This window comes from Electrona antarctica (assembly GCF_951216825.1).
Source record: "Electrona antarctica genome assembly, chromosome: 9".
Taxonomy (NCBI): Eukaryota; Metazoa; Chordata; class Actinopteri; order Myctophiformes; family Myctophidae; genus Electrona; species Electrona antarctica.
Window position 1 is genome coordinate 23,238,408 of NC_136790.1, and position 24,122 is coordinate 23,262,529.

Consider the following 24,122-nt stretch of genomic DNA (forward strand, 5'->3'; position numbering starts at 1 on the left):
ATCGGAACACAGCTAAAAAAAACGAAAAAAATAAGAAAAAAAACATACCAAAATATGTTCCCTTCAGTTGCAAGGACGTTGTTTCTGTGGTGTTGGTGCATGTACAGTATTTTCAAGAGGATATGGTCCTGACTCCAATATACAACACAACTGATGGATGCTATTTGCTGTATTATGGTCTCTGCTGTCTGTGCTGAGCCATGAGTTCCTGTGTGTGATGCAATGAGGACAGCTCAGAGTGTCTGACAGTGACAAGAGGGAAAAAGCTTTGTTCTTCAAGTCTCTGGCGATGTGCAGTTTTATGATTGGACAGTACAGTCTGGGTTAGCCCTCCAATGAGGTAGCGTCCTCCATACGAATGCCTTAGATAGGCTCCACGTAATTGGCCGGGTACAGACCCAGCTGGCCGCTGTCCAGGCGACCTTTGCACCAGCCCTGTTCGTCCTCATCCTCCAGCTTCGTCAACTCTTCCCCTTTAATCACAACAGGGAGACAGAAAAATAAGATGCCCGTGAAGCAAAACAGAAGAAGCAACAGGATTGAACCAGGATGTTGGTGTCACAGTATGTGGCTCTGTGTGGGTATACTGTGGCTCTGTGTAGGCTTGCCTCCCAGCTTCCAGCCTTGGCACACCTGTCTGTGGTCACCTCATCGCTCTAAATTGACACACCTGTTGGCCATAAACTCATCAACCCTCACAGTATTTAAACCCTGGTCTTCTCTCCACTCATTGCCAGATGCACAACTTCTCATGGTATAGTAGCTTGACTCTATGCCAGTGTTTACTTTCTAGTGAAGTTATAGCTTAGTTTAGTTATCTGTTATTTCCTAGTATTCCTAGAGTTTTGCTCCTGTGTGTTTCCTGCATCTCAAGCTCTTCTCCTCTCCTCCAGAACCTAGCTTACCTGGTCCACTGCCTGCTTGTTCTCCTCTCCTCCAGAACCTAGCTCACCTGTTCCACTGCCTGCTTGTTCTCCTCTCCTCCAGAACCTAGCTCACCTGTTCCACTGCCTGCTTGTTCTCCTCTCCTCCAGAACCCAGCTCACCTGTTCCACTGCCTGCTTGTTGCCTGCCTGCCGCCTGCCCTGACTGCTAACCTCCGACTCCCATGTTTGTTTTATGCCACCTTCACATTCGACAATTCACTTATTGTGAATAAATACCTTTAACTTGCTTCCTGTGTTTGGCTCTGTTTTGGGTTCAACTTTATGCAAACCGAGACAGTTGGGAGAACCGGGCCCTTTCTGAAGTGGGCCTGGCCTGTAGGACAACTGGGCCCTTTTGCGAAATATTACGTTTAATGATGTATCCTCCTTAATTACATTTTCTATAACATTTATGGCTAAGTCGTGGTGAAGAAGATGTGAGGTCCTGCGGTTTTGACTGGAACATGTACAGTTGATCACATGACCTCAAGTACACGTCTGTCTAGAAAAGTGCATTCTCTGGTCTCGTGAACTTGACAAATACATTCTTCCCAAGGATGTAAGTCTGTCCTTTGCATTCTCTGTGTTGAGAAACGGCCAAGCCCCCAGAGCCACGGTATACAGTAACAGCGAAGTTTCCATTGCCTGGTGGTTAAATCTGAGATTGCAGGTCTATCGCATTTAAAACGCTACTGCGCATGATTCTCATAGATATAAAAAATCACACCTGTGTGAAGTGAGGGGCACTCTTATCATTGTACATTATAATGACGTAACATGTCGATTTGCTCAAATTCTCCATTCATTGTCAATGGGAATTTAATGTTTGTGTAAGACAGAAATCTACACTAATAGCTGCATATAGGAGGGGCTAGCACCTCAAAAATATAGATGCCTCATTGGTTGCTGCAGTTCGTTGGCGCGACCTGTCTGCAACGGGAGGAGGAAGTCAAGCGGAATCCTGAAGGCACGCTGCATCGCTGCCACTCAACTTACTCAAGTGACTACTGGCCAATCACAGCACGGCTTTCCCGTGACATTGCCAAAGCAAGTGCTGCTGGGAAAGAGGGAGTCGCGCCTCTGATTGACCTACTGAACATCCCCTTCCGTTCTTCCGTTTTGCTTCCGCTATGCTTCGCAAGGAATGTCGGGAAAGCTTGACAATATCGCCTCCCAGTGCCTCCAGAAGTACTTCTACTTCCTGGACGAAGTACTTCTGCTTCATGCACTTGTGAGCAACTTCCATTGAAATGAATAGATGGGGGGGGGGCAGTCCGTTATTATGTGACAGCCAATGTCACATAAAAGTACACACATGTGTTCCAAGTACTTGTCAAGCACACATGGCAGCAATGATAAAACATTGTTGACCATTGATTCACTTAGTAAGAGACCACACCTTCGTTCAAGATTAACAGTTTATTGAAACAGAATGAGATGAATGCGGAGTGGAGTGAGGAACCCAAGGTAGGGCGAGACTCAGGGTGGGGGCGTAGTCTCTGGAGCTGACGGTCATCTTTGCTCTACTCGGAATGAGTGGTTGGTCGTCTCTGCTCCGTCACTGCCCCCCCTGGATTCCTATAGAATCGAGGGGGAAGGAGGAGGTTGGGGTGGAGGAGGATGGCGATTTTGAAGAATAGTGAAAATAGCCGATCTACAAGTGCAGTACTCACAACCCATGTTTGTTCTGTCGTGGAGCAGAACAAACAACTTGGTTGAGAGATCGCAGGTGTATTTATACTGTGGTGATTGCACCGGGGATTGGCCGGGTGATAATGAAAGGCAGGTGAGTTTGAAGGAGGGAGGAGTTGTTGATAATGAGGGAGGAGTGGTTAAGGTCAAGCGGAAGGAGGTCTCTTCTCCCGAAACTGCGTTGTATAAATACAACTTCCCTTATTCTTAGTTGGCATTTTAGGCATTTTAGCCGAGGCTCTTTAGGGAGAATAATTGAGCGGGATGGGGTCTATTTGTGTTGTTTGTTTTGCGAGGATTACACCTGTGACTTTCTAGTTACAGTATAGTCCCTCCAACCACTATGCCTCACCTGCACTGAAGGTGAGCTCGTCCTGCTCTTGGCCATCATAGTCGTAGAGCGCCTTCACTCTTACGCCTTTCACCACATCCTCCTCAAAGGGGTTGGCCCCTCCATTGGTGTCGTTGCCCGAGTCGGGCGCCGTCTGGTCCTCGTCTGACCATTCTGTGGAGCCTGTGTAGGCTTGGTTCTTCTCATAGCTGCTTACACTGCGGGAGAGAAGTTTCAGCAGCACATCAGTACCACCGTTAACAAGGGCAACCTAGAGAGGTACAGTATGCTGGCATGGTTGAGACCGATGGCTCATCATGCCGGCAATCTTGCGTGACACACAGACAGACAGACAGTTCTGCCTGGGTTACATAGTAATCGCTCATTGCGTTCGCAATCACTGCATTCACAATTACTACTTTACATTTGTAAAGCTAACACAGTAAAAAGTAAAGGACAAAATAATACCACTGAATGCAAAACAAAATGCTAATTTAACTGAGAGTTAAATTAACATTCCAGATATGACAGTGTTCATTCTGCTCACCTTCCCTGGTCACCAGACTGAGCATGGTCTACTGGTGTTGAGACGTTGGTCAGAGTGATGCCATCAGTGTTCTTCTTTACCTTTTCTTTCTTGCTGATGTTGTGGGTAAGCTCTGGGTTGTACTCCTGCAGGACAGGAGAAAAACAAACATGATTTCAGAAGAGCCGACATATACAGTACGACAATACAAACCCATGCATCACTGTGTGTAATGCATACTGAGTGAAGACTGCCTCAAGATTGTATTGGTAGCGCTTAAATCAATCACTTGAAACCTCATCTGGTTCTCAAATGTGATCAAAACACAAAACAGCTTTATTTGGCTTTTTACTGTTTTCAGAAACATGCAGGTGAGGTGTTGATGTTTTTTCTTCTTTGCTGCTTTCTGGGACAGTAAACATTATGTATTACTATGCAGTGCACTGTAACTAGTGTAGTGTAAAAAAGTAAGCTTTTCAGGCAGAACAACTGATCTATAGCAACATTTATCAACACATCTTTGTAGAAATAAATAGACCTTTATAAAACTATAAAAACCTACATAGAGGTGAATGAGGGCTTTCCGTTTATCTGACTATAACATTGGTTTTCAACTGGTGGTCCGTGGACCACTGGTGGTCCGTGAAGGTATTGCATGTGGTATTGCACGTGGTCCCTGACCATGCATTTAGTACGTCTATCATACGCCTACATTAAGTAGGCGTATGATAGATGACGCATCAATGCTGTCAGTTACTGGGAAGCCGGACGTCAAGAACTTCCACAGAAAAGGGAAACCGGATTGCTTGGTTGAGTCACCAATCACCATTATAAGGAAATGTGCCCATGTCATGCTTGCTCGCTCACACATTGTATATTTGTATAGTAGTCAAATATGTTGTACCTCAAACTGTGGCCAGTTCATATGCATGCCAGGTCCGTTAGTGTTGCTGAACCACTTGAGGTCTTCTTGTGCACTGGCTGACGTGATGCTGCGTTCAAGCTCTCTGTACACTGTTGTATAGCTGCAGAAACACAGGGAAGAGTTACAGTTAGCTCGAGGGTAGTGGTGCACATATACATACCGATAGGTAGCAAGTGTGTGTGAATGTATTGTACATTACTTCTGTTTGTTGAATAAATATATTCAATTTTCATTGGCTTCATTTCTTCCTTTTGATAATGGTGTGACAAATGACAATGTATGTATTTTACATAATGTTTTTTATCAATAAAGAGGTAAAAGTCAAAGAAACAAACTACTATTTGTACAGGTGATATACTGTATAGACAGACAGACAGACAGACAGACAGACAGACAGACAGACAGACAGACAGACAGACAGACAGACAGACAGACAGACAGACAGACAGACAACCTTTGGTTCTCTGTGAGGTTGAGGTGGCGTTTGATGTCCAACAGCACCTCCCTGAGGAAGCTCAACCTTTTCTCCTCGAACTGCTGGCACGAGTCAAACACCGTCTCCATGTTCTCCATGTACTGTGGGGTGCAAGTGCCCAGCTCATCCAGAGCCTTCTCATACTTCTCCTTGGCCTGTGGCGGTGTGACAGTAAGCAACAGAGTCCGTATGAACAGTGCTGAGAAAAAGTACTCACATTTATTACTTAAGTAAAAGTATCAAGTACAAAGGTAACGGTATCAAAATGTACGTTTTAAAATGTATAAAAATCTTCCGAAAATAGCAGCATCTACAAGACATTAGCCACACTATTCTGCGTTCTTCTACATTGCCTTCTATATATTTTGGAGTCTTCCACCTCGTAGCCTGGGTCTTAAAATAGCCTGTCAGTTGATTTAATTTCCCTTTTGCCTGATTGTGTCTCAGAGCTCTTGCATACTGATGATCACACACACACACACACACACACACACACACACGCACGCACGCACGCACACACACACACACACACACACACGTTGCCATATGTCATGCTTGCATTATATGTGAATATGTCGCAGTTGCAGTTCGCACCTTCTGCGATTCTTGTTTGCATTTATCTACTTTCTCGTGGAGTTTCTTCTGTTGGTCTGCCGGGACGGAGGCCTCTCCTTTGGTGTTGGCCTCTCTGGTTGAAGCCAGCTTCTCCTCTTTACACGCTATGTGGTAGATCTTTTTGGCAGCCTCCAGCTAAAGGGGGCAAGGTTCCACAGAGAAATTGAAACCCATGGAAATATAACACCACCATTGAAAAAGATGATACTGTTGAGAGTGAGTAAGGTACATATTTGCTTGTAATGCAATGTGATTGTAGTGCTTTGCAGATAAACACAATACAATGTCTTATGTCAATGTCCAGTGATGGACACACTAATTTCTGCTACACTACACTATTCAGAAGCCATCTGTCATAATAGATCTAAGGGATATATTAGACTGGATCAGGAGGATTTAATGTAGAAGCAAGCAGCAGAGTGCATAAACTGTCATAAAAATATCAGCATAATCTAAAACGGATAAAAATGCTGTTTCAGCCTAGTTATTTTCAGTTTTGAAGTAATTCAAGTAAAATGCTTAATAAGTGTTTTAAAGGACAAATTTTCATCTAACCAGATACCAAGGTATTTGTATGACAGTAGCATCCAATTGTTATCAGTACATATCAGTATATATATCATCACAAGGAACTGCGCACATACTTACGCACATACTGCACAAATAAAAAGATTCTAAAGGCTAATTTATACTTTGTCAAACATCCATAACATAAGACCAACACGACATACAGTATATTCAGCTGAAAATAATGTCAATATGAAACACATAAATTAGACCCATTAAAGATGGAGTGCCACATTTTTTGTATTTTTCCAGTTTTTCATGTGTCTATGAGGTGACAGTACTTCATTAGACACCCTGGAGTCGTTTTTATGTGCAATGGTGTATTCACTTTGTATTTAGGGTTTCTTCCTGGAGGCTGAACCCTTGACAGTCAAACGGGCCAATGAAATAAACAGTAAAATAGTGACATCACACTATCAGCCCCTCCCCTAAGCCCTCCCCCATCATCATACAACACCAGTGGGTGCGGCTTCAGTTCAGGTGGATCACCACCCATCACCACCCACCAGGCAAACCAGGCATACTTGATGAACTGGTGGGCGTGTCCACATAAAAGCATGATTTTAACAAATACTGTACACTTTTTGAAAAAAGTTCTTCCTCCTTATATTATAATAATACCTGATGATCATGTTTTAGGGTGGAAAAAAATCGTGGCACACCATCTTTAAGCTCTCCTGAAACAATGTGTTTTTTAAATAGCAGCTGGCCTCACCTCCTTCAGTTTCTTGGCCCATGGTTTCTGGGCTTTCTTGAAGCCCTCCTCGGCCTCCTTGGTTTCCTTGAAGCCTCCCATCATCTGTTTGTGGTAGGCGTCCTTCTGCCAGTTCTTAACCTTCTCAAAGTCCTCATTGATCAGTCCGTTTTTCACCTCCTGATGCAATTCGCTGACCTTCTCCGCTTCCGTCATCACCCCCATCCAAGCACGCTCCACTGTACCGTACTGGGGACCTGACGGAGGATGGAGAGAGAGAGAGAGAGAGTCAGACACAGAGAGAAACAATTATAACTTTAAATCTTGGCATTTAGCAGACACCCTTATCCAGAGCGACTTAGGTCACATTCCCACCTAATACTTCGGTAGACTCGATGCGAATGGGAGGAGAATTGGGACTTCTTGCATATATAATTTGCTGCGGTTTGCCTTCACACTGTCATCCGCAGCTATTGGAAACGCAGCAGGGGGACCTTTATCAATGTGTTCCATTCATAAACTATAGCCTACACAGTGAAATATATGGTGATCAAAATTTCAAATTATACTCATAACGTGCATGTGTCGTGCCGTCTGGGACTGGACCCACCTCTCTCTCGCACGCAGCCACGCACTGTTCTTTTGGGCATGGAAGGAACAGCGCTGAGCGCACTGATATAAGTGCAGCAACAGCAGCGCAAAATGTTTACAAGTTTATCGAGATGAAAGTCCCTACTCCCCAGTCCCCACACAGTGACAGCACTCCATGTTTACGGCACGCACAGACAGACAGAATATTCTGTAGTGTAGGCTATAATACACTGCAGTGTTTTTATGTGTTTCCTTAAGCAATTGATTAATGTACTCGTCCTAATTTCGATCAGGGCTTCAGTCTCCTCATTCGACCACGTCTATCCACGGTAACGGGACATCTTTGCGCTGCGTAAAATATGCCTTCTCCGTCTCCAACTGTGTTCAGCTCCTCACCCGCCACAATCAAGTGCGATTGGAAGCGAAACGAAACCCCCGTTTTTGCTTGGAGTAGAATGCGGTTCTTTGATACGCATTAGGATTCAAATGAGCCTTCACACCTTCCAAACGAAGTGCACTTTCTGACAATGCGCAGCAGGATTCGTTTTAATCGCAGCAAAGCTTTCTGGTGTGAATGTCACCTTACAAATGACAGATCAGAGTAAGTGGCTTTAACTCTAGTAGATAACTAGAAATGCACTCTGTCGAGCTCAGCCTCTACGAACCTCTACGAAGTTACGATCAGCCCCTCCTGTATACCTACCTACCACACACACACACTTTTACCCACCCAACATTGAAACTTATCTTAATCACGTCACCATCAACAGTCAATTATAACCACGCATACTGTACCATGCATACCACTTTTGATCCAGCCGACCACAGTACTTGCGCGCTCTGCTTGTGCAAGTAAAAATGCCATGACAATACATGCTAATAATGTAGGTGGAAATAAAAGAAAAATCACACTTGTCTGAAGTGAGGGGCGCCCACTGTGGCTGCCAAATGACGTCATTAACATTAAAAGTCCATAGACTTGGTCACTGCATGACGCCACGAGTAGGGGCCTGTTTTCTTTTAGGTGCATTAGCCCCTCCAATGCATGGCTTTCCGAAATTACGTCATAGGCCAGCCAACGCAAGATATGGCCCTTTATCTGCTTTCATGCACGTGCATAGACTTTGGTCAGGAGTAACATTGTCCACCAAAGATACAAAGAACAGATGTAAGCAGTGGAGCTAGGGAGGAGGCTGGGTGAATAAAGCAGTAAGATTCTGATGAAGTCAGTGGATAACAGCAGGAGAGCAGCCTGACGGTGAGCTAAGTATGCCATAAATGCCTGACATTAGGGTGTGTGATTGTATGAATGATGAGTGCTTTGCCATTGAGTGGTCCAATCAGCTTAAGCCAGCTTAAGCTTTCCGGTTGAACACAAGTTGTTCATTAACGAGAGTCCTTGCAATTAGTTACATTGCACCTGTGTGTGTTTTATATGACCCTCAAAACTAACTCTTTACCTTTGGGACTGTTATGCTTCTTTGTCGCCTGGACACTTCAAGTGCTGCTACAACCGGCTGTTTAAGTGCTAAGTTATTATTAATGGTACTTTACTTATCCCTCATTAATACTGCAAATCTCTGTTCAGTTAAGTCTGCTATTTATTACCCTGCCTGAAGCAATGTCAACTTTAAATATTATGCATAATTAATTTAATATTGATAGCATAGGTACCATAATCAATATTACTTATGCAATGTGTTTTCACGCACCATCCTAGCTAAATGTTGTGTTAGGACTACTGCTGTTACACTGGACACTGCACTATTTTTCAAATATAATATTGAACAGGGGGAAACAGTTTATGGTAAAAGCAATAAAGCAGATTCTCCCAGAGTTAAATGGGCTAATTGGGCAATAAAGTGACGTGTGATTCTTTCACTCACCTTTGTCAACTAGCTGTCTCCACCTCTTGGACCAGTCGGTCAGCTGCTGTGCATAAGCTTTCTCAATTTTGGCACGCTCCTGTATGCAGTTCATCAGGTCATTGCAGAGCCGGTGGCCATCGTCAATCCGTTTCACTGCACGCTTGTAATTTCCCACCTTTCAAAAAACAATTCAAATGAAGTTTAGAGTACACTCACAATAATTAAGACGACGTGTGTTCTCTGCTCCGTCAGTATGAGAAAATGCGAGGGGGTGGGGCAGACTTATAACACATTACAATGATTTATTCTGTTTTGACATATTACAGTAGAGATGTTTTCATTCTAATCTCTGAAGCCTGAATTCTGCAGGGCTAGAAACCTGATGCATTGATTCGGCTGTGAGGGAACACAGCAAGTGAGGGGATGGAGGTGTGCAGTTATGCAATGTAAGCAGTGGCTGGCAGGGGGGGGGGGTATCAATTGCATCTCTCCATTGACACAGAGAGCAACGGAAACAGACAGACAGACAGAAAGAAAGAAAGAAAGAAAGAAAGAAAGAAATACAGAGAGAAGGGGCACAAACAGATGAGAGAAGTGAGTGTTTTGCTATACAGCAACAATGTTGTTTTGTATTGACTATATTCACACAACAGCCATTTTTGCTCTCATGTGCGGAGGAAATGCCTTACACATGAATTACATATAGGCTACATACCGGTAGTTCAACAGAATGTAACCCAATAATGCCCATACTGCCTACCTACAAATGACGCACTATTAGACTACCCTCCTCAATGGGGTGGAGGGCAAATGATTGTATTCCATGCCATCCTCTACTGCTGCAGAAGCCAGCCTAGTCAGCTATCAGCAGGCAGCACTGCAGCAAGCCACTACAGTAGTGCAGTGAGTGACTGTGATGGATTGCACTGTGCTGTATGTTGAAAGAAGACAGGGTTCTCATGGCCCTGCTGCTTTCTTAAAACAAGGCTGTGGTGTTGGGGTGGGGAGAAAATAACTTCAACCCCACCAATCATTTACTTGAGGCAACAATGTCTTAACAAAAGTCACAATAGTATTCATAATACTAGTACCAACTATATGTGACACTGCTTTCCCTTTAAATAGCTCAGCTGCAGAGTGAGTTGACGGCATTAATATAAATTAGAGTGAAAGGCAATTTGACAGGAGTCCTTCAGAGACCATACTGCATACTGCTGTCATCACACGAGCTGGAAGCACACATCAAAACAAGTTTGATGTGGTCTGGAGTTTTAAGGAGGTCAGGAACTACGTATTCCTAATGTTGCCATTGTGGAGCAGGAAGTGCTAGAAGGTAGCTGGTCTAGCACAAAGCAGTCACCTCACAGCGATATCAGTAAATCGTTACTGTCAGGCGGTACATTATTTTCAGGTTTTTTTTTTTTAATGTTTTTTTTTTGTGGCTTTCGCCTTTATTTTATATTTTTTATGGAGGGACAGACAGTAGGCTGACAGGAAATGGGGAGAGAGATGGGGGAGTTACATGCAGTAAAGGCCGTCGGGATCGGGAGTCGAACCCGCGGCACACTGCCAGACTGGATTGCCAGCCAAGGTGCCTGGACCGCTGAGCCACGGCCCAGGCCAGCACCACTGCATTATTGAGTGGTGCAAACCACTCCAATAACCAGCTTTGTCTGTATGTTCGTGTACCTGTCCACTCAAAAAAGGAGCATGGTTACCATGGTCACTGACATTACGTCAGACCACAGCTGATCAGGCTATATAAGACCTTGCACCACTCAGTTCACACGGGTGTGATTATTTTTTCCAAATGGGTTGCTTTTCAGGAAATGGAATCTGGTTCCAAATACCTGTAATGTAACCAATGTTCTCATTGGTTAAATATTTATAAGACCCCACAGACAATTGCTAATCTCCAAGCTCACAATACAGAAGCATTATGATTTTTATGGCTTCAGCTATGTTGCTTTTGTGCAACACTGTCAAACGACAAAGTATAAAATAGGGAATTCATTTATGAAGAAGAAGAAGAAGAAAAAACAGAAACATACGAAACATGGATCCTACACAAGGTTTCTGCCAGACAGCAACACATTGCTGTTTCTGTATTGTCTTGCCCCAGCATTTAACTGATCTTACATGAAGTCCATTACGTGTTCGTCATTTAGCAGAGTAATGACCCTTTACAAACTGCATCGCTCAAAGGCAGGTTTACTGGGAGTTCATGGCTTAGCGGTTTACCATTACATGTTTGATGTAGTCTGGACTCTGGGGGTGTTCCCAAATTGTCTCACCTCCTGTTTCTAATGAGAGTTCAGCACCAAGGGCGTTTTAGCTTTTATCTAGAAAGGTTGGTTTTATCCAGTTCAAAGGGGTTTAGGGGTTTATTGTGAGTTAACGTCTTGGACATTTCCTTCTCCAAGATAGCTTTCAACTGTGAAGACTTGTTCCAAACTAGCTCACTCCTCAGAGGAGTGAGACAGGTTTACTGAGAGTTCATGGGGCTGTGCAATCTTCTATTTCCATTTTTAATTTGTGAGGCCAATGATTTCTTCTGTTAACAGTAGTCCCGTGCTGTCAGAGGAGGTAGTTTGGAAGTAGTGAGAGTGAGTGAATTGGGAGCTGCTCATCACGTAGCAGTTCCCGCTCAACCTTAGCGCCAACCTGAAAAGGTTGTCTCACATCCCGCATTACACCAGTAAAGACTGAGCAGAAATTGTCTCACATCCCGGGAATTCACTGTTCAGCAGTCTGGATTCATTCTACAACAGTGGTTCTCAAAGTGGGGTCCGGGGACCCCCAGGGGTCCTTGAGGGAGTTCCAGGGGGTCCCCAGCTAAATTATAGTTTGGAACCAAATGGACCCTTATGGGTCTGTAACTCTGAACGCTCTCAGAGTTACCGGTAAATTAACATTGATTTTACAATATAAATTGGGGTCTCAGAGATAGAAATGCCATTAAATGGGGGTCCGTACTTAGACTAAAAATGCATGTCAAACTGGGGGTCCTTGAAATTAAAAGGGTTGAGAATCACTGCTAGAGCCGTAAAAGTCTTCTCTTATGGGGGTCCCTGGCATATCTCTTCTAATGGGGTTCCGCGGGTTCATTTGTCAATTTGGGGGTCCTTGACATGAAAAGGTTTGGGAACCACTGTTCTACACCATACGGCTGTTCCAATTTCTGTGTCTCACCTCCCAGAAGCTGTCTGTGGTCTCCTCCTGGCTGGCGGACTCGTCGTAAGCTCCAGACATGGTCCCGGATTTGGCAGAGTGGCTTCAGACTGTGGAGGTCGGCAGCGGAGTAGCGCTCCTCATGCGCTGTGGGAGGAAACACAAGCGTGGCACAGCGGAGTCAACAAAGGGCACTGCGAGCATCGTGATCACAGGGACACGTGGTTCAGGAGCAGTGGTGGACAAAAGTATATATACTCAAAGAAATACCAAAGTATTCAAAAGTACAAATTACAGAGTACATTTTCTTTTTAATATCAATGCATTGCTGTATTGAGATGTCGAATATATAAAAATAGCAGCCCTCTACAAGCCCACAACGCACCACTCTGTGATTTCCTATTTTCACTATATTTGAAATAGTCATTTATGAAATTATACAACCAGGAAATGGATATGTTCCTTTACTTCCTTAATACATGGACACCATACCAAGGCGCTCACTCAGAAAATACACAAGCTGAATCTGCCAAGAGACTATGGTCCAATAAATGTATGCAATACATCACATGATCGCAAATGAGCACCATCAGAGGCACACATGAATCTCATGTCAGAGATAAGCTGACTGCGACGATTAGATTCATTTTACACACACACATGCATTCTACACACTTCGATTGCGATATGAGGTCAGACACACTCATTCATGCACCTATAAACCTGCAACCATTCATAACCTGAGTGCTTTCAGTTCCAGTAGATTGTTCGCCTGTGAGGTACAGTAGGTGGCTTTGTCAATTGGATTGATATCTGGCCATTCATTTACAACTGGCGTCGACTCGCACAGCGACAGCTGCATGCTAATGGCAGTATAATCACGCTTCATCTAGACCTGACTAATATTATCTCAAGTCCTCATTAGAGCCACCTCGGGAAATCAATAGCTGCGGGAAAGATAATGATGACACTCTTGCATAAATGAGGGCACAAATTGTCTGATGACGTGGAGAGAGGACTTAAAAGGAACAATATGAGACATCATGGGAGTATGACAAACTTTAAACCTGTACTTTGTCTAACAACGGTGTCACACGCTGAAAATAGCCGGCCTACAAGCCACAAGGCCAACAACGGCCTGAGATTTTCGGCACGTGACACTGATGGACACCATCATACGACAGACTGTAATTAGGCAGAATTCAGTGATCTTTCTTGATTTGAGCAAGCCCCTGATCCATTCAGAGTGTATGTGTTACATTTTTTTTCTTTTCTGGTTCTTCAAGTCAGGGTCCTTCAATATGTGTATTGTTGACATCATGTTATGTCTCAGAAACAAAATATATCTGGCTTTATTCTGCAAGTAACACTTGGAATAGAGCAATGATGTGCTATCTTGAACAGCAAGAAGTGCCAATGCCAGGTTTCTATGAACATATAATAGGAAACCGTGTTAATCAGTGTTGGAGAATAAAATAGAAATTTCCAATTGTGGTAGTATTCGCTTCCAATTCTACTGTAGATATCCAGCAACAAAGTTCAACATCACAATCCTGCAACTGAGTTTGAAGAAGTAGGCTATTACCTACGTCATACTTGATGTTAAAGCGTTGGTAGAACCTTGAGTTCCATATTATTATTGCTCAAAATGATAACTCATGATGATGTGTGTGTGTGTGTGTGTGTGTGTGTGTGTGTGTGTGTGTGTGTGTGTGTGTGTGTGTGTGTGTGTGTGTGTGTGTGTGTGCGCGCGCACACACGCATAGCCAGCCAGGGCACAAGATGTTCCCGTGTGAATCTGCAGTATGGGCTATAAGACATGAATTGTTGGGTTTAGTAAGGTGCTGTGAGGCTGAAGCAGCAGCAGCAGCAGCAGCAATGCTTGACTAATGCTAGTGTTCAGTCACAGCGGACAGAGCAATGCAATGCATGCTGACAGTGTGCTGCTCTAAGGTATCACATAATCACTGTCAAATCCTCAGTTATAATAATTGAGTATAACAATGGACCCAAAAGGACCCACAGGGGATTTTGCTGTGTGACAGGAAGCAGAAAGCATGGGAAATCCTTTGAAAGCCAATAACATTTCTTTCGTGTGTATCCAAAGGACAAACAAAACATCAAATACTGACACGATAACAAATATGATACACCTGATTGCTAATGTTCACAGATGCAGCAGTTTTGACAGAGCAGCCTGAACAGGAAGTGCAACCCTAGACCATTTTACAGTATTAGACAGTCTCGTTCGAGGGATGACTTCCGCACACCTGGTTCAATTTTATAGCAGGTGCGTATAGGTCCTGGCAGGACAGCAAACGTTTGAGGAAGGAGGAGAGACCCGCACACCGCCACTTGCTGGTTCAATAATTTTATTTAAAGAGTCGTAGCAACGTTTCGGCCTTGAATTGATGCTTGAAGAAGGCCGAAAGGCCGAAACGTTGCTACGACTCTTTAAATAAAATTCTTGAACCAGCAAGTGGCGGTGTGCGGGTCTCTCCTCCTTCCTCAAACAGTATTAGACAGTGAAAAAATGTATTAAAACCTCAGATAAAAAGTAAATTATATAGACAAAGACATAAAGAGAAAAATGGGGCATATTATAAAGTAGGTTTGGTGTTGGTGAATGATGTGCTGTTATGAAATGTTACATTGAAACATTGCTACATACTTAGAAATAAAAACAAAAGAAATTTGCATCTCTCTCTAGAAATAACTAACCCTTAAATTGTCAAGAACCTTTATAACAATCTTTGAACCTCAGATTTCAAAATACCAGATATTGTTTTTCCTAGATGGTTTGCCAATACTATAGTAATACAGCTAGTACTAGCTTCCAGTAAACCCTAAACTATAGAAAATATGAGACCTTCCGTTGTAATTGCAATATTGAACTGCTTTAATTACACATGGCAAGATTTGAACACTTTATAGAAGGGTGAGCAATTTTGATTTTTTTTTGTTTTGTTTTAAGTGATTTTATTGTGAGGAGGAAAATGTACAAATCTAACATAACACTTCCCAATGGATTAATAATTTTTACAACCAGAAATCGAGCTCTCAAGACGTGTTCGGAATAAAAACTAGCAAAGTTGTAGTTTAACCCATTTTGGGCGGGAACCCCTTTTGGTGTTTTAAACATGTTATAATTTAGCTATTGAAAAATAGCAGATCTACGAGCTTGTAGGTCTGCTATTTTAAAAAAATCGAAGAACGACTGACATAGAAACATAGCTTTTTCAGAAAACTGTCAGGATTTAGAAGACATTTATAGAATCGTTCCCAGGTCAAAATTGGTTAATATAAAATCTGCCTATGGTAGCTCTGGCTGATGCCACTGCTCTATAAGTACTGGATGGATAGAGGAGAGCAGGTCAAGATGACATCCACATCACTGCTTCATCACTGCCAAATATCACACAAAACAAAGCTATAGAATCAAAGCCAGCCTCACACATTATACCGATCCTGTTGATAGACCCTGGGAGGGGGGTCTCACACTGGAACACAACAGAGAGAGAGAGGGAGGGAGAAAGAGAGATGGAGCTGTGCTTGGATAGGATGGGGGGGGTCAGGGGGAGGGGTACGAGCTGCATGGGTATTTGGGTCAACTGGTAGGCAATGGGTGGTGGAACACTTTTCACAATGGAGGGGAGAGAGGAAGTAGAGTGGAGTAGAGACATACTGACCCCGAATACAATCTGAAATCCAGTTGATCAATGATGGAGATTAATTTCATTTCATCACTATTCATTTATAGTGGAGCATGCAGGGTGTGTGTGTGTGTGTGTGTGTGTGTGTGCGTGCCGTGCGTGTGTATGTGTGTGCGTGAGTGCGTACGTGCGCACGTGTGTGTGCTCAGAGATCAGTGTGTTTATCATGCTAGGTTAATCCATTAGCTGTATATGAGAGGGGGGCTTTTGTTCAGGGCTACAGCCCTCGCCCAGCTCACAGACAGCATACATACACCACAGACCACCTCCCATTACACACTAGCGTCTTCTCAAGGTATTGTTTTACCGACTGTCTAGTGTGGGCATACACAGTAGTATTCGTTTACCTCAGAGGGTGCACTGTACACATGTAACCAAATGTAACCGTAAGGGTCCATTTGTACATTTCTACAAATGCATATAACGTTTCACCATGTGCCTTGAGCTATTAGCTAAAAATACAAGGCAATTGTATTGCGTCTGAAGTGTCTTTGTTTGTGATGGAGCAGCACTAGACTACCGACTTCTCCACTGCAGGGAAACAAAACAACACAGCAGGAAGACAAATGACCACCCACCCCAGAGCCTGTCCCCTGGTGGATTTCGTGACAGTGCCCCCTCTTAACCAGCACAACACAACCTGTGTGAACCTCAACCTCACCGCGACAAACAATCGCTCATGCCTAGAGAAGACGCTGGGAAATCCCTGCACCTCGATCCTCTTCAACCAGCCAACATGGACCACAGCTCCCAGCACAGCCAGCCGCAAGCTGGGGCGCATGCGGAGACAAAGGGCAAGAGGAAGAGAGAGAAAGAGAGAAAGAAGGGTCTGCTGGTAATACAAAAGCTTACCCCCAGTCCTCCATTAACGCACCGCAGCGGCTGTACACTCCAGAGAGAGAGGGAGACAGAGAGAAAGAGAGACACACACAGTCACACACACACGTGGGTTCCTCCAGCACTCTGCACCATCTCCCCTCTTCACTCCCTCTCATTCCCCATGTAGTTACACATGTGTGTACGCGCGCGTGCGTGCGTGCGTGTGTGTGTGTGTGTGCGCGCACGCAACTGTGCATGTGTGCGTGTGTGTCACGAGCACTGGAACGCATTTTGAAGGGGGGGTCAGTATATCATGATCCCGCGTGCAGATATCAATGAACCAGCTGAGTCATACACAAACAGATACAGTTATCGCAGGACTAACATTATATCTTAGTTAGTGCATACTGCTGCTTCAGTTGCCCAAGATTATCTTTTTGAAATCTGACTTGTATCCAGTTATGGCTACTCAAAGCAACATGTGTCAAAGAGAGCAATGCTTTAATTTATTGTACTACAGTAACTATATGATAGATAAATTAACTTCATTGGGTCTGATACAGTTGAGTACATTGTGCATTGGGCATCCAGGTGGTTATCATAAGAACTCTCTAATATAATTATATTGTAATATAATTACAATTACTGTAAACTGTAAAACGTGGAAGGAAGAAGGTCAGCTGACCCCCCATTCCCACGCCACTGTTGATTCTATGCAGGGTGACTAAATTTGACTGAGGGACTGCCATTGGATTTTTTTTAATTTTCGTTTTTTCATGTCATATGAAAGCAGGGAATCATAGCTTCAAATTGACATATTGGTTGTTCAGTTTGACCCACCAGTTTTGGAGATATGGCTTATAGAGTAATGTCTTGCAGAAAACAGCGAGTTGAGAAAACAGGCTTGAAAGGTTCACTTCTGTGGTCTCTAACATTACACCTAGCTACATGTTTGGGCATTTATTTCATATTTACATGTCGATTTCAGCTCTGACATTTATTTCAGACATGCTCTAGTATGTGAAGAGTCTGCCTGTGCTATAAACTCATAAACAAATTTAAAAAAAGGTTTTTCTCCTCTGGTGAAAAGCTGTAATTTGCGCGATGGCAGTCTCTCAGTCAAATCTGGTCACAAAATGGTCACTTTCATCTGTGATCTGAGACCTCGTCTAGCCTGGATCACTGTATGGGAGTGCTACAGTATGTGTGTGCTCTTGTGTGTTGCGTGTTTGTAGTCCTCAGTAATTACATTTTATACCCACAATTGCCACTAAAGGCTATTCTGACCAATTTTCTCTACCAGAATGACTATTGTTTGGGACAGGAGAAAACCCCTGGTTCTGCTTCTCATCCAATGAGCTTTGGCAATACTTCAAAGCATTCAACATTAAAGGAGTGGCTATAAACGGAACTCAAGGCTGGCCAAACTATTGTACGCAGGGAATGAATGGAGGTTCATTATGTCTTTACAACACAACATCTTAAAAAGCTCTTCTAGACTCTAGAATCTAGAGGACAAGCAGTATGAGGACTAATTAACAAGAACTTAGGGCAAAATCATAAACATGCTCTGACCTTGTATAAATGGAGTTACAAATTGATAACTTAATTTTACTCTGTGGTATAATGTTGAAGGATTTATACACATTAGAGGGTAATAGAGACCATTAGAGAGCAACTGATCTTGATAAGGTAAGACATATGAACTTCAAGTTCATTGTACCATAAAATAACAGAGATATGATATACTAGGTTGTACAACTATTTTTGAGTGGTGCAGCCACTCCAAGGAACAGCAATGCCCGTCCCTATGTCTCTCCCTATGTCTGTATGTCCCTATGTTTAGGGTACCAATAGGGGCAAAAGTGGCGCTGTTGTGCTAGAACCAGAGAGAGAGAGAGAGAGAGAGATAGTGTTACACTGTTGTCTGCTAATTACAATGTGGAGCGTGCATCATGCATGCGAGAGAGAGAGAGAGAGAGAGAGAGAGAGAGAGAGAGAGAGAGAGAGAGAGAGAGAGAGAGAATACACTCGTGAGAGAGAGAGTAGAGACACAAGAGATTGTCTTCCTAGATCCTCAACACTCAACTATCTAGGAATGCACTCAGAGAGATGCACATGCACCACGTGTAAGTGTAGGGCTAAACTTTGACCTTCTTTGACTGATACATTGAAGATCAAATTAAATTCAATGCTATGTTTCTTTTATGTTTTTGTACCTTGTATATGGTCCCCTAATAAAGTTTGAATTGAATTGAATAGAATAGCTCAGGTACTGGACCCCACCCCATAAAATAAGCGAAAATGACACTATTTCTTGTACGTTGAAGTATATTAGGCTTAATTAACTAACACTATCCGAGTTATTGCTGTGACTGACTGACAGAAAGACAGACGGACGGACGGACGGACGGACGGACGGACGGACGGACGGACGGACAGACAGACAGACAGACACTCTGCTGGGCATGGGTGTAAAAAATAAGATTAATGGAGATCAGACCAGTATTCAACTGAGGTCCTCTGGCAATAGGCACTTTGCCATCAACGCTACACAAACAGGCCACTGTTTAAGAGTAATTTCTCCAACCCAGCTTGTTCGCAGAGTCATAACCAAACAGTGGATAAAGACATCCTGTAATTTCATGATCAATGAATAATCTTGGAATTTTAGACGCGCACGCACGCACGCACGTCGCACACACGCACGCACGCACGCACGCACGCACGCACGCACGCACACACGCACACACACACACACACACACTATAACATCTTTGCCTAGTTCTAGATGCACTTTGGGAAGTCCTCAAGTCAACTATCTCCTTAGAAATTGAATAGAGAGAGACTGCCTGTGCTTAAGTTGTAGTTGTAGACAACATCAACAAAGCTAATTAAAGGTTTTATAACTAGGTCGCTGTTTTCCAAGTAAGTATGATGAGACTGAGAGAGTCTCTATGGAACATAGCATAACTAATGCTCTCTGCATGGTTCTCTACATCACTGGTTGTCAACGTGTGCTCCGTGCACTCCCAGGAGGTTCCCAGCTAAATTACACTTAACTCCAACATTGTAACCAGTTAGGCTTCACAACAGGTAGGCAGTCCCAATTGCAGAATCTGGTGGAACCCAGATAGAAGACTCTAGGAAACCCCGGATGGAAAAATACAATAATTCTGGATATATACATGGAGGATTCCCAAAACAAGGATGGGAGACACAAGGATGGAGGCCAAATGAGAGTCATAGAAAATGTAACAATCCAACAAACCAGAGAACAAGGAGGCTGGAGCGTGGGCTTAAATAAGCAAGGAGATTATTTTACCAGAATCTTACATGTGTACACTCTCAGAGTTCAATTAAATGTGAGACTTTTGGGGTCCGTGGCCTGATTGAGAATCACTGCTCTACATAATAGGCTATATTGTACCTATACTGTACAAAAGTCTCAGTAGCATTCAGCTATAGTCTATCCACTCGTGCAAAGAATGAGATATATTAAGATAGCATAATGTTTTATCTAAAACCATTACTGAAGGATATCACTGATATATGAAATATAATCCTGCCTGCTTTCAAATAGAATACTGAAACACCCCAGTTCACTTCATCTTATGAAGTGAACATCATCCATCAAACAGTTTGTTCAGATGCCCTAAAGGACTGGAAAAGGTTGCTTACATCTTCCAAAACAACTTGCCCTTCAACAAAGATCAAGCATCAAATGTTATATTATCTCTGACAAAAAACAAAACAATTCGTAGGACTTTATGTAAGTCAACTGAAATGACAAACACACGCACGCACGCACGCACGCACGCACGCACGCACGCACGCACGCACGCACGCACGCACGCACCACACACACACACACACACACACACACACACACCACGTTTCGACCGCCCACTGCCTAACACAAACACCTACAGTATAGCCACAGCATGGTCAAATGCAGCATTTTTCCCTCTTTCTCCCCAAGAGAGACTGCACTGCACTGCTGCCCTCATCAGATTCAGGTCCTATTTATGGAGCCTGGGTCATCAATTATTCATTGTGTAAACACTAAACAGATGACCAAGCCCAATTCACCTGGACTCACTGGTCTGATCTAATCCAACATTGCTGTCAAGACAATTCCATAAAACTTTTCAGATCAATGGAAAGTTGTGCCAGTGCCACTAAAAGTAAATAGCATTAGCTACTTTTTTATGTGTGAATGCCAAAGGCAATGATTAGTCATATACAGTATGTGAACTCGATCCATACAAACAATAACTTTGACAGGACAAACATTTGAACTAAGTCATCTTTCCTTTAGTCACTCCTTGGTTCCATGGGATAGTGCTGCAAGTGTCAAGCATTTAGGTTAGTGACATTTTCTATGGTGGGCATGTGTCAGCAGTAGCAGGTACTTCAAGGATTCTTGCGTTAAACAAATTTCAGGTGTAAGGGAAAATTGACCGCTGTGCACAATCCATTCTATAAACTTTGGATCGATGTGCGAAGAGTTTATTTACAGCCTTGTCTTATCAGTTATCACTGACCTCTCACACACACACAGAAAGGAATGTAATGGATGAAGCAATCCTCAAACAAAACATTACCCTTTCTACCAACAATGACAGGATATACACCCAACCCTTCAAAACAATCTGGATGCGCAACTCACCTCCAGGGCTGGAGATTACATTTTCATTCCATGTTACACTTAAAGGTATATTCAGTGATTTGACTTAATTCAAATATCACTTATTTTTTCTTTTTTTCTGGATAATCCTCCCTACTATAGAGTGTGCTGACCATATAAGGAGTTCCTCCCTGTCCCCAGTGAGCCCCTGGGGTCAAAAAACCCTAGTTTCAGTTTTGGTGGCGGGTGGCAAAACCTTCATCCAATCAGGATGAGAGGGGCCTTCCTCCAATCATGATCGAGTGGGGGTGGGCCTTGGTGCACATGCTGTTGGCCTGTTGCACTTCCCCCCACTGTAGAGCGTGCATGTGCACATTTTGTTACCGGGGCGGACTGGGTGGTTTTCCAAATCACCCAAATCACTGAATGCTCCTTTAAGGCCTATTCATAGTCCGGTTGTCGGTGAAGAGGTGACCGTTAGTACAAACAGAGAGATGTGTTGTGTGAGCGGTGACCACCGCGGCGTGACCTCATGTTGTAGTTTTCGGTGGTCACGGCCTCTTCACTGAAAACTGGACTATGAATAGGCCTTTAGCTTCAAGCGTTTAGCATTGGGTAATGATATAGAAAATGTGAAGAAATAAAACTCTTCTCTCCACGTGAAACAGTAATGCTGAGATGTCCTTGAGAAAAGAACCGTAACCAACTATTCCAGTGGACTTGCCCAGTAGCCAAGAAAATACTGTGATTTTAGGAAGCAGCACCCAGGTGTGATTTCATGAAACCGTAGGCTACCTATATGCAGTGCAGTGGTGGAAAAAGTACGTGTTTTACTTAAGTAAAAGTATCAATACTGCAATATAGAAATACTCTGTTACAAGTAAAAGTCCGGAATTCAAAATGTACGTAAAAGTACAAAAGTATTGACATCGAAATGTACTTAAAGTAGGCTACCAAAATAGAAAGTACTCATTATGCAGAATGTCCTGTTTCAAGTTTTCAAATGTATAAAAATCTTTTGAAAATAGCAGATTGGCTATTTTCAAATGGCCTAAGGGTTGAAGTGGTTAATGTATGTGTAATTATAATCAAAATCTACACAGTAACTAGTAACTATAGTGTTCAAATAAATGTAGTGCAGTCAAATGATTTGGATCCGAGTTGTAGTGAAGTAGAAGTAAAAGTATTGGAAATTGGAAATACTCAAGTAAAGTACAAATACCTAATTGAACATTTTACCGGCTTGTCTACTGAAAGAAGCAGATCAACTAAACAATCCAACAGGAAATAGGATATTATAGAGAAAAGTTCTTTACTTGAAAGTGCACTGTTGTTGTGATCCTGCACACATTAATGGTACATAAGTACAGTACTTAAGTAAATGTTACTGTACTTAGTTACTTTCCAGTAGTTTCCACCACTGTAACACACTACTACAGTATATGCGATGCACAGCACAGCGTTTCTGTAGAAAAGCAAGCTCAGCAAAGGCTACATGAGACAATCGGGGCCATTAATGTGTGCAGGATCACAACAACAGTGCACTTTCAAGTAAACAACTTTCACTTTTCTATATAATATCCTATTTCCTGTTGTATTTGTGTTGATCTGCTTCTTTCAGTAGACAAGCCGGTAAAATGTTCAATTGTTATAAACACAGAAGTATAGACCTGCATGAAGCACTGCCTCTCTCAGAAGAGCTTAAAACAACAGTGCCAAAATAAACAATTGTACTTCAAGTGACTAACAATGGGAAAAATAAATGTTATATTAGACAGTGTAATCAAAGGGTGTGGTTCTGTTTACAGTGCAACACCAAAGCAACCATTAGAGTGACTGACTGTATGTTATTTACATTAATTACTGTAATTAGAGTATAATAAGATCAATTAAGTATGGCGAGAACTATATCAAATAGCATTTCAGCCATATAACCACAATCATTCTTTTTGAATGTCACAGTACTGGGAACAACAAATAAGGCAATTAATTCCACCCAAAAAACATCCACAATATGAATTTAGATTTAGACAACCCTCAATTGTAAACGTAAACAACCTGTGGCGTCACAGTTTAATCCATTTACCCAACCTGGTCTCTCTCCTCTGTGATCAGCAGGTCCTTGAGTGTCACTACTTGGAATTTGTCACAGTCTTCATTGAAAAGAGACGAAGAGTCAAAGAGCATCGCTGCGCTGTGTAACTATGACACATCCTGTGGTCCAACGCCCTTCACACACACACACACACACACACACACACACACACACACACACACACACACACACACACACACACACAAACTCCGTGTCACAGTGCGAGACCGAACTTTGACACATCCTTCAAAGTCACACTGGGCCATCAATTATTAGCCAAGCTGCTACAAGGAGCAGAGGCAAAGGGCTGTCCCTTGACGCACATTCCATCCTGTAAGAGGTATTGTGCAGTCAGAGAGAGGAAGGACAGAGAGTCGTCTGAGACGAGAGTGGAGGGAGAGGCTGCGAAAGCAATAACAAGAGAAAGAGGAGGAGGTCTGTCTGTCAGTCAGTCACAGTGTCCCTTTTTGGCCCCACTATTGAG

The 24,122-nt window shown here is 43.0% G+C and overlaps 1 protein-coding gene and 1 long non-coding RNA gene across 2 annotated transcripts; one reads left to right on the forward strand and one right to left on the reverse strand.

The window, feature by feature from the left end:
- Nucleotides 1-23,750, reverse strand: pacsin1b (protein kinase C and casein kinase substrate in neurons 1b). Its single transcript, XM_079509217.1, has 10 exons — nucleotides 23,635-23,750; nucleotides 12,403-12,528; nucleotides 9,229-9,385; nucleotides 6,773-7,008; nucleotides 5,470-5,625; nucleotides 4,855-5,030; nucleotides 4,380-4,500; nucleotides 3,497-3,621; nucleotides 2,971-3,167; nucleotides 1-473 (listed from the first exon to the last, which is right to left on the reverse strand). The coding sequence occupies exons 2-10, from the start codon at nucleotides 12,460-12,462 to the stop codon at nucleotides 364-366; spliced, it is 1,338 nt and encodes a 445-aa protein (XP_079365343.1). The 5' UTR covers nucleotides 12,463-12,528; nucleotides 23,635-23,750; the 3' UTR covers nucleotides 1-363.
- On the forward strand, nucleotides 367-1,174 carry LOC306928921. The gene is made up of 2 exons (XR_013790729.1): nucleotides 367-754; nucleotides 1,035-1,174. It is a non-coding gene; the product is annotated as an uncharacterized lncRNA (long non-coding RNA).
- Nucleotides 23,751-24,122: the final 372 nt, after the last annotated feature.

Coding starts and splice junctions, on each gene's coding strand:
- pacsin1b (XM_079509217.1), bottom strand. CDS start 12,462: ATGTCTGGAGCTTACGACGAGTCCGCCAGCCAGGAGGAGACCACAGAC. Junction 9,386..12,402: donor CCACAGACAGCTTCTGGGAG/GTGAGACACAGA, acceptor GTTTTTTGAAAG/GTGGGAAATTACAAGCGTGC. Junction 3,622..4,379: donor TGAACTGGCCACAGTTTGAG/GTACAACATATT, acceptor CCTGTCCTGCAG/GAGTACAACCCAGAGCTTAC.